An 11,894-nucleotide genomic window follows, 5' to 3' on the forward strand; every position below is an offset into this window, starting at 1 on the left:
AAAACAATTTTTACAATTGTTATTTAAGCCAAGATTCTTGTACTTCTCAAATAAAGAACACAGTTTGGGTAATATAGGTAAAATAAATTCACGAATACGATGTTTATATATATATATATATATATATATATATATATATATATATATATATATATATATATATATATATATATATATATATATATATTCATCTGGAAACACCTTTATTAACAGGGCTGATTTAACCAAGCTAAAGACATTATCACTATGTATTAAAGAAGCAATGAGGCTTTACCCACCTGTGCCGTTTATCCAAAGAAAATTGCACGAAGATGCTGTGATTGAAGGAATGAAAATTCCTCGGGGAACTAACATTACCATTGCCATAGTACACTTGCACAGAAACCCACAAGTTTGGGAATATCCGGATGAATTTCATCCTGAAAGATTTGAATTAGAAGACACAAAAGGGAGAGATTCTTTCGCATTCACGCCATTTTCTGCTGGCTCGAGGAACTGCATTGGTCAAAACTTTGCACTTATTGAAGAGAAAATAATCATAGCGCGGATTCTCAAAAGGTAATCATTATATAGCTAAAAATGAAAGTGCAGAAATTTGCGTCTTGTGGTGTCAACAATCTTTATAGTTTTATTACTACAGTAGTGCAATATTATATATTTAAAGAAAATCATTTTAACTCCCTTTTAGTGCATTACTCATCATCATCATTCCTTTGTGGCCCCTTGGGAGCAAAGGGCTGCAACCTCACATCTCCATCGAACTCGGTTTTGGGCTGCTCCCTTTATCTGTGCCCATGTGAGCCCAGCTGTTTTCGCCTCTTCTCCAACCGTTCTTCTCCATGTCTTCCTTGGCCGGCCCACCCTCCTTTTTCCCTGGGGATTCCAGTCCAAAGCGTGTTTTGCGATATTTTCTTTTTCTTTTCTTAATATGTGTCCGATCCATCCCCATTTACGGGCCTTGATATCTGTCTCTATTGGCTGTTGCTTTAAAGTACGCCACAGGTCTTTGTTTGAAATTTTGTCTGGCCATCTTATTTTAAGTATATGCCGTAAGCATTTATTTACGAACGCCTGTAGCTTATCAGTATTTGTCTTCGTAACCCTCCAAGTATCCGAGCCATAGAGCAGCACTGCCTTGACATTTGTGTTGAAAATCCCAATTTTGTTCCGGAGTGACAGGGCCTTGGACCTCCACATCGGGCGCAGAGAGTTGAAGGCCCATCTAGCCTTGTTGATACTACATTTTAATGTCCTCGTCTGCTCCCCCGTCCTTATTGATCACGCTTCCCAGATATGTGAATGTGTTCGTTTCACGTAAATTTTCTCCATTTAGCTGTATGGGCAGGTCCTGGCTGTTCTTGATTCTGATGACCTCTGGTTTATGTTTATTGATTTTTAGTACAACTTTGGAGGCTTCTTCAGATAGCCGATTTAGTAGTTTGGCTTGCGTATGTTGATGCTTGTGAGATAGTAGGCAGATGTCATCGGCAAAATCAAGATCTTCCAGCCTTTTTTGTGTGATTTTCAGCATGATCCAGTCGATTACCATCAAGCATATCATTGGCGATAGCACACATTCCTGTCTTACTCCCGTCGTCACCGTGAATGGTTTTGTTAGTTTTCCATTGTGTATTACCTGGCTGGTGGAGTCTTCATATAGTTTCTGTGTGATAGATATAAATTTTTTGGGTATTCCATAGTGACTCATTAACTTCCAGATAACATCTCTATTCACGCTGTCAAACGCCTTTTCGAAGTCGACAAAAGTCATGTATAAGGGGGATTGCCACTCAAGGGACTGTTCAATAATGATTCGCAGCGTTGCAATGTGGTCAGTACATGACCTGTCTTGACGAAAACCAGCTTGTTCTTGTCTCAGCTTTTTGTCCAAGGCATCTCTAAGTCTCTCTTGGATGATTCTTGTCAGCACCTTACTTGGGATTGAAAGAAGCATTGTCCCTCTCCAGTTGTTTCATTGTGTCAGGTCTCCCTTCTTTGGCACTTTTATCAGGTATCCCAGTTTCCAGTCAGATGGGATTATTTCTTCTTCCCAAATCTGCTTAAGTAGAGGATGTAGTATGTCTGCTGATATGGCTGGGTCTGCTTTGAGTGCATATGGTGGGATGCCGTCCGGGCCAAGCTGGACTGCTAACTCGTAAGTCTCGAGTTCGAATCCGGGTTTAAGTCAGTAGACCGTCCCTGAGTCCACCCAACTCAGATGGGTACCTAACTCACGTTAGGGAAAGTAAAGGCGGCTGAGCATAGTGCTGACCACATTATCTCTTCATATGCCGAGGTCACAGAAACAAGTGAACTCTACTTCACTTGCCCCATAGACCGTCAGGTTTGAAAGGGAAACTTTACTTTACGTCCGGGCCAGCTGCTTTGCCATTTTTCATGTTCTTTATTGCTCTTATTGCTTCTAACTTTGTGGGTGGATCTGTACGCACATTTAGTAGGTGGTTTGCAGGTGGTATATTAGGGATGTTTGATGAGAGAGGATGGTTTAAAATCTCATCAAAGTGCTGTACCCATCTGTCTCTCTGTTCTGTGTCACTTGTTAAGATATTTCCTAATTTATCCTTTACTGGTTTGTTGGGGTTGATATTCTTGCCTGATAGGGTCCTGGTTACTTCTTTAGAACCTCTTCATTTTTCCTTGTTGTGCTGCAGTTTCTGCCTCCGCTATCATCTCTTGAATGAACTGTCTTTTGTCTTCTTTTGCACTTTTCCTGCCATGCGATTTACTTCACAATAATGTGTTCTGAGGTTTATATTCTCATTTTCTCCCTTACATTTGATCATCTTTTGCTTTATCTCTTTTCTATCTTCAATTTTGGCACATGTCTCTGTTGTGATCCATTCTTTTTGTTCATTTTTTTCTTCTTCCCAATATGTCAGTGCATGTTGACTTCCATAGTTCCTGTATTCCTAGCCATTTTTGCTCTACTGTTTCTTCTGCCAGGCTTGAGAGTGTTTCATACCTATTTTTTTACCGCGCAGTTGAAGTCTTCCTTTATTTTTGGACTCCTAAGATATGCTGTATTGAATTTAAAGTGCGGTTTATCAGCTCGATCCCTGTAGGATTTTAGTTTTGATTTTAGTGTTGCAACCACGAGTTCGTGGTCTGAGGCTGCATCTGCACCTCGTTTTGCCCTAACATCCATTAAACTTCTTCTCCACTTTCTGGAAACTGTGATCAATTTGGTTCTTTGTTTTGCCATCAGGTGACGTCCAGGTGGTCTTATGTATATCTTTATGAGAGAAAATTGTCCCCCCCTATAATTAGATCATTATATGCACAGAAATAAGCTAAGAGTTCCCCGTTTTCATTTATTATGCCTATTCCATTTTTCCCCATTGTGAGCTCACGATCTTTATTTTCTGTTCCAACTTTGGCATTCATGTCTCCCATTACTACTATCTTTATATCTCTTTTTGGTGATTTGTCAATTTGAGCTTGCAGGGCGCTGTAAAAGTCCTCTTTCTCTTCATCTGTTGCAGCATTTGTGGGTGCATAGCACTGGATTAAAGTTGTTTTCCTTCCCTTGGCATTGAAACGAGCTGCTATGAGTCGTGGCGAGACTGGTTCCCATGCAATCAAAGCATTTGTTGCTTCTGGAGACATCATTATGGCTACACCTTGCGTGTGTTCATGATCTTCGTCCTCGTGACCTGAGTAGATAACAGTCTCTCCCGAGACCAACCTAGTTTGGCCACTGCCATTCCATCGTGTCTCACTTAATCCTAGGACTTTTAATTTATACCTCCTCATTTCTTTGGCGACCTGGGCTGATCTGCTGCTTTCATATAGGGTTCTGATGTTCCAGGTCCCTAATCTGGTTTTAGTCTAGGGCGTTAGGAGATTTGTCAGCAAACTAGCTTCCGTTAGGCTTTCACTAGTAGGCATCATGGGCTCTTCTAGAGAGGATCCCCCTTGACCAAGTCGGTGTTGGATTTGTGTACTTGCAGTTTCTGTAGCGGTATATTTTTTTACGAGATAATGTTGCTAGCCTTATGTTTCAACCCCCAACCTGGAGGACCAGGGTGTTAGCTTTGGTCTGATCCCTACCCGCGCAGATCTTCCCAGCTTGGTTGAACTTACTAGGAGTTTACACTCCCGCTGGTATAGCTCAGGGGGTGGTCAGGATACACAAGCTGCCAAGCCACGACAAGGATCTAACACCGGATGACAGAGTGCATTACTAGACTACCCGTTATTCTTGAATAACCGTGTGTTTCAAGGGTCATCCATAAAAGACGTCATGTTTATTTGATTATTTTTATCTTTATCCTCCGCTCCTCACTGTCACTTATTGTCACAAAAAACCAGGCCCCATATTCAAAAAAGACGTCACACCTCAGACATTTTTGTCTTTTAAAAACACCGATTTCGGCTGAGCATGGGTCTGACCACACTATTCCTTCATATGCTGAGGTCAAAAAACAGGTCAACTCTACTTCACCTGCCCAGTGTCCCGCCAACTCAGACATCTTTTTGTCTTTTAAAAGACCGATTTCAACTAAGCATGGGTCTGATCACACTATCCCTTCATATGCTGACGTCAGAGGTGAACTCTAAACCTACCCAACTCTACTTCACCTGCCATGTGCCCCGCACTCTAAACCTACCCAACTCTACTTCACCTACATCTCAGCTATGTAGGCACTTCCGATTAGGTGTAGAATTAGTGGGGTACTTCTATAGTCAGCGCAAGAAACTTGATTTACGTGAATAGGCCCTAGATCTATTATTTCAAATTAAATTATATCCCAAATTAGACAAGTACATAGCTAAAAAAACAAAGATTTATCCTAATATATAAAAGACCATGTTCGCACTTCTCTCTCTCTCTCTCTCTCTCTCTCTCTCTCTCTCTATATATATATATATATATATATATATATATATATATATATATATATATATATATATATATATATACTAGACTACCCGTCATCCGTTTCGGGGGTCATCCATCAAAAAGCATCACGTCTGTCACTCAGAGGCGTAGCGACCCTTCCCGGCGCCCGGGGAAAAACTTTCCGATTTGAACCCCCCCCCCCCCCCCCCCGCAAGATTTCGATTTGCAACCCCCCCCCCCCCCCCCCTCAAACGTTTGATGTGCACGCCCCCCCCCCCCTCCCCCTCAAGATTTCGATTTGCACTCCCCCCCCCCCACCTCAAACTTTCGATTTGCACCCCCCTCAACCTTTCAATTTATTTTTCCAACCCATTTTGGCGCTCCCTAAGGTCGGCGCCCGGGGACATATGTCCCCCCCCCCCCCCCGCTACGCTACTGCAGTGTCACTTATCGTCACAAAAAAACAGACCCCCACATTCAAAAATGTGTTTTTTATCTTTTAAAAACACCGAAAACACCGATTTCGAACTATCCCTTCATATACTGACGTCACAGGTGACCTACTCAACTCTACTTCACCTGCCCAGTGTCCCGCCAAGTCTCAGACAACATGTTTGCATCGTTTAAAAAACGACTCCAGCCGAGCATGTCTCTGACCACACTATCCCTTCATATGCTTAGGACAAAGAAACAGATGAACTCTACTTCACCAGCCCTGTATCCCGCCAAGTTCAGATAGGCAACTTTATCATTTCACATCTAAAAAATAAAATAAAAATTGAAAAAAAAAATATCATTGACGTTTTGGTCTAGAACCTGTGCCACCCGCATAAAAGCCGAATACATTAACAACTTAGCTATTTACTCGTGACGTCACAGATGAATTTTTATACTATACTTAAATACTTTGAGTCTCCTTAAGCAACTTGATATACGCGCATAGATCTAGTAGTAGTAACTTTCAAATTAAATTTTATCTTAAATTAGCCAAACAAAGTTTTATATAAAATAAAGAAGGTCTGAAATTATCTAGATCTAGATAGAATTATCTAGATCTAGATTTTACGACTCTTTTGCTTAAGTCTAGAATCTAGTATTTGCGTAACTCTTGCTAGTTCTAGATCTAGTTCTAGATCTAGAATCTAGAAATTCTAGATCTAGAATCTAGATCTAGATAGATAAATCACAAAGATTTATATCAAGTATTTAAGGACTAAAAATGTATCATGATTATAAAATGGATTGTATTTTTATTTAATTAATCTTTGGTATGTATCTAATTAATCTTTTGTTTGACCTAGATTCTAGATCTAGATCTATAAATAACTTGCTTGGTCACATGATATTTTTAGATCTATAAATAACTTTCTTGGTCAGATTGTAGAGCTGGAGAAATTTATTGTAAAACTAAATGAAAAAGACAGTTGAAAATTTATATAAGTGTTGGAACGTAATAAATACAGCAGACGGACGCATTGTTAAAGGTTTGGCCGACAGAAAATTAGATTTAGAATGCGTTAATCTTTTGAATGGGAACACAATCTTCTTCGATAGCGCCGCCATTTTATTGCACTAACAAAGTAAACGAAAAACTGTGACGTCACGGTTCCGTCGAGTCTAGTGGTTTTTCTAACCTTTTTAAAAAAATGTGGTTAATCTACCTATGAATAAATCGATAAATTAATTAACGTCTTTAAATAAATGTGTGATTAACAGTCTGTCTGCAATAAAAATTATTCTCTACCTACATACTATTTTACAGCTCTCCATAATGAGTAGAACTATTTACAATAATCGATCAGACAAACAAAAAAATAAATATTCAAACATGTAAACAAACTTGAGTTTTAGTAGTATACTAGACTACCCGTTATCTAGTTAGATAACTGTGGGTTTTGGGGGTCATCCATAAATGACATCACGTCTGTCAGCACTTATCATCCCAAAATAACCAGACCCCACATTCAAAAAGACGTTTTTTATATTTTAAAAACTCTACTAAACTCTACTTCATCTGCCCAGTGTCCCGCCAAGTCTCAGACATGTTTGAATTTTAAAAAAAAAACCCATTCCGGCCGAGCATCGCTCTGACCACACTATCCCTTCATATGCTGAGAACATAGAAACAGGTGAACTCTACTTCACCTGCCCTGTGTCCCGCGAGGTGCTGATAGTCAACCTTATCAATAACATATAGGCCTTAAGAAAAAATAATTGAAAACATTGTTGTAAAATGAAAATAAATCTTTTTACTATAACTAAATTCATTGTTTTAAACTTTTATAGATAATGTGGTTAATCTACCAATGAATATATCAATAAATTAATTAACGGCTTTAAATTAGTTTGTAATTAACAGTGTGTTTAAGAAGGAACAATATTTACCACCCAAAATCCTATTTTACAGCTCTACATATAATGCAGATTCTCCCCAATAACAAATCAGAAAAACAAACAAACAAAAAAATGAGTTATCAAACGTCACTTTTCAGTCAAAGTTAAGCCATTGCTCTAAAACTTTTTTTAAAAAAGGGGTTAATCTACCTATGAATAAATCAATAAATTAATTAACGTCTTTAAATAAATGTGTGATTAACAGTCTGTCTGCAATCAAAAATTGTTCTCTACCTACATACTATTTTACAGCCCCCCATATAGTGGAGTTTCCTTACATTACCAAATCAGACAAACAAATAAATATTCAAACATGTAAACAAACTTGAGTTTTAGTAGTATATAGATAGATAGGGGAACAGGGCATTTCCCCCCTGTCAATTACCCCCCGGATATTCCCCCCCCCCTTGACATTACCCCCCAGAGTAATTACCCCCCCTGTCAATTACCCCCCCCCCCCCCTGTCAATTACCCCCCGCCCAATAGGACATTTACCCCCCCCCCCGGACAGGGTTAGAGTTAGGGTTAGGGTTAGGGTTAGGGCTAGGTTTAGGGTTAGGGTTAGGTTTAGGGTTAGGGCTAGGGTTAGGGTTAGGGTTAGGGTTAGGGCTAGGGCTAGAGTTATGGTTAGGGTTAGGGTTAGGGTTAGGGCTTGGGTTAGGGTTAGGGTTAGGGCTAGGGCTAGGGCTAGGGTTAGGGTTAGGGTTAGGATTAGGTTTTAGGGCTAGGGTTAGGGCTAGGGTTAGGGCTAGGGTTAGGGTTAAGATTAGGGTTAGGGTTAGGGCTAGGGTTAGGGTTAGTGTAATATAGTGAGAATTGTGAAGTCAAGGGAACTCACTCTTCTTGTATTAGTATTATATTTATACTGTTATCTTGAGTGATGTCCCTTATATGTATTTATATCTTTGTCTCTCGTCACTTCCGCTCGCTGTCGTTACCATCATGAAGTTGAGGCCAATAAACGTTTTATATACAATCACATGCTTCTATCGTCAATCTATTACAGTTAGAGCTAGTGTTAGGGTTAGGATTGTGTCTAGCTTTGGTTTTGGTTTTGTGTGAAGTTTTAGGCTAAGCTGGATGCTTAGGTTTTGGTCTTTTTCGTAAGGTTTGGATTAAAGTAGTATATAGGTATAAAATTCTAGTTAGAGTTAGGATTTTAACTTGAGAGGGGGGGGGGGTAATTCCCCGGGGGGGGGGGGGGGGTAATTGACAGGGGGTAATTGCTCCGGGGGTAATTGCTCCGGGGGGTAAATACGGGGGGGGGAAATGTCCGGGGGGGAAAATATACAGGGGGTAATGTCCTGTAGCCATAGATAGATAGATATATTACAGAAAAGTTTGTTATTAGACTATTTTAAAATGAGTAACTGATTCGAACCGTATCTAAATGTGATCTATGTTAACGTTTATGTCTCCGTTTGCGTTATTCTTTAGGTTTGAGTTTGTGTTTACGATCGTGTTTATGATTACATTATTTTTCGCTTTATCGTTTGCGATTATTTTTGCGTTTACATTTCCGTTCACGTTTTTTGCTTTTATAATAACGTTTAAGTTTCCGTTTGCTTTATTGTTTGCTTTTATGTTTGTGTTTATGTTTGCGTGTAATGTACTTTTATGTTTGTATTTATGTTTCCTGTTTAGTTTGCATTTGCGGTTATGATTTGTTTTCGTTTACATTGGTGTTTATATTTACGTTTGCGTTTGATGTTAATTTATGTTCATCATATTTACATATATATTTTTAATAGAACATTTTGTATATTCTCAAACCCCCGGGGCGTGCATGATATATTTAGAAATAGGTTAATCTCACATGTTTGTGCAGGGCAGGTACCGGTACCGCTAAAGCGATATAATTTTTTTAAAATTGCTTACATTTTTTTACTTTCTCGTATACGAAGTAGCCTATACAGCACGGGTTCCCAACCTGGGGGTCGCGAAGGTCTTTCTGGGGGGGGGGGGGTCGCCAACTGGTATACTAAACCTTAGTAATTTGAAAAAACAAAACATAAATATTTAGAAGAATTTTTGAAATTCGGCTTCATTAGCATTACTGGAAATGTATTAGAGAAGAAACAAAGCTCACTGTACAAAGTTGTTCTCAGTCACGAATCTATAAAATCTTCAAAACTAAAAACGTCATTTGAGACGAGTCATTCGGAACACACCAAAAAATACATGGTATATGGAGTTCTTTCGTCAATAAGAAGCTAGTTGCAAACGCCAGAACCTTGATCGAACAGGAAGTTTTCACCAGCATTAGTGCAAGCATCAAATGAAGTCGAGATAGAAAAATGCCAAGCAAAAAATCAAGTTAATTAAAAAAGTCTAGTGACATGTATGCGCAATTTCCTTATGTTATCTAAAAATAGCTCTGACGTATAAAGCCTGGGGTGCGTTCAAGCTAGAAGAACGATTGGTTTTGTAGGTGTTTATGTAATTTTAAAATTTTGTGCCCGAACGAGAGGATATTTTTGAAAACTTTCTTCGGCAATATTGTTCTAATTATGGCAGGAATCGATTGGTACATGTTTCAAGTCGCTAAGTGGAAATACATGAAAGAAACCCGGAATTTTTTATGGCCTATGCTCATCCTCGTAACTTGCTTAACATAATTGCTTTTGGAACTAGTCATCGATATTGCTTCGTTGAGGAGGAGATACGACTTAAAGCTGCGGACACACATCCATCCATCCATCCATTCATTCATTCATTCATACATCCAGAAATGACGGGTTAATAAACGCAATTCTCCAGAATGGAAATTGCGCTAAAAAAAAACAATAGGAGAAAATCTCATCAGACGCTGCATGTACGTAAATGTTAAATAACACATTTTTATTAAAATTAAGCTTTCACAATTGTTTGCTTTTCAAGTTGATAAATCAACAGACGTGATTTCGTGTTCGCAGTTGCTGGTCTGTCTATATTCATGCGGATGATAGCAAAGAAGAGTTACTCTTTTATGAAGATAGCATGGAGAAAATTAAATACCTTTTTTGAAACTGGATGATTAAAATGGGTTAGAACGGCTGTGGGGGTTTGTACGGATGGTGCGCCATCTATGTTTAGCTCAAAATCGGGCTTTCAGAAAACAGAAAAGATTTAGCTTCCTAACCACTGCCCTAACCAATCCGACATCAAGAGTCCATTGCTAGTATAAGTCGTAAATTATATAAAATCTTTGTGTTTTTGAATTGAAATCTGAAATCAAATTGTTCTTGGAAGTGGCAAAAGAAACAAGACTTGTTGGTATACAGAGATTTCTACGAGAAAAGTCCACTTTCTCGAGTACCTACAAGAAATGTCTATTTCTTTTAGATTTTTAAAACTACAATTAACAATTATATTTTTGTTGAAGGTACACTTTGGAGTCGGCACCTGATGGTCCACCAGTAGCAAGAAGTGCTCAGGCTGTATTAAAAAGTGAAAATGGAATTTGGCTTAAAATCAAGAGAAGAGACTCCTAATGCTAAAAGCGCGTCTTACAATTGGTGTCTATGAAACAAATCTGTGTAAAAAAATGTTACCTTTTATTATTCATTGGATTTTTGCATTACTATAATAATAAACAAAATTAAAATGCTGTAGGCCTATAATAAATGTGTTGAAATATACATAACAAATCAGGCACCAAATTTTAAAGGCAAATAGGCACCAAGATGAGTTTCCTTTTTTCTTTCTTTATTATTTGCGTTATATTCTTATATTTATACTAGCTGCATACCCGTGCTTCGCCACGGTGAATCTTTTTTAAATGTACCAACTTGGGAACAGAAACAAAACCAAACACAAACATACAAAAAAAAAAACACAAAAGAAAGCAGAAACGCAAACGCTTCAATGGCTCTATCAAATAAAATGGCCCTCTATTCCTATTTCCTGGCATAATTATTTAACATTGTAATAATTAGTTTTATTCGACTCTGCTGTTATTAAAATGTATCCTTTTTATAAGAATCTATGCAAAAATATCATTTGGCATTGTTCCGCTTAATGATTTAGTAATGCGCGTATTTAATATTTTCTTCATGTTCTTTTGTTGACGTATGCAAAAGAGTAAAAACTTTGCCTACAAATTTAAGTCGTTACATAAATAGATCCTACCCTATTATTTGAATAAGACAATGCGTTGCAAGTAATGCACGGCATGAGGTGTTTACTGATATGTTTCTACATTCAATATCGATGACGGAAGGCTGAAAGGAATAACACACTACCAGCCGGCTAATATTATAGTTGCTACTATCAAAATAGGTTGGTTTTAAATGATCACAAGAATAGTATTTTATGCAGCGGAAGGAACTAGAAAAAAGGGCCAACCCGCAAAAAAAATTCTGGGCCCCCTATATATATATATATATATATATATATATATATATATATATATATATATATATATATATATATATATATATATATAAATATATATATATATATATATATATACATATATATATATACATATACATATATATATATATATATACTATATATATATATATATATATATATATATATATACATATATATATATACATATATATATATATATATATATATATATATATATATATATATATATATACATATACATATACATATTGTTACGTACCCCTTTCTCTAATCCTTT

The 11,894-nt window shown here is 37.6% G+C and overlaps 1 protein-coding gene across 2 annotated transcripts in view; it reads left to right on the forward strand.

Annotated features, from left to right (window-relative positions):
- LOC131936945 (cytochrome P450 4A24) overlaps nt 1-10,847 on the forward strand; it is a 41,073-nt gene extending 30,226 nt beyond the window's left edge. For both annotated transcript variants that reach the window (XM_059294088.1, XM_059294087.1), the window contains 2 exons: nt 214-558; nt 10,623-10,847. In XM_059294088.1, coding sequence (XP_059150071.1) covers nt 214-558; nt 10,623-10,731 — 454 coding nt within the window. In that variant the 3' untranslated portion in view covers nt 10,732-10,847. The remainder of the gene's footprint in view (nt 1-213; nt 559-10,622) is intronic.
- The last annotated feature ends 1,047 nt before the right edge of the window (nt 10,848-11,894 follow it).

The sequence above is a fragment of the Physella acuta genome, unplaced genomic scaffold (genome assembly GCF_028476545.2).
Source record: "Physella acuta isolate Inbredline_101_S28 unplaced genomic scaffold, ASM2847654v3 ptg000196l, whole genome shotgun sequence".
Lineage (NCBI taxonomy): Eukaryota > Metazoa > Mollusca > Gastropoda > Physidae > Physella > Physella acuta.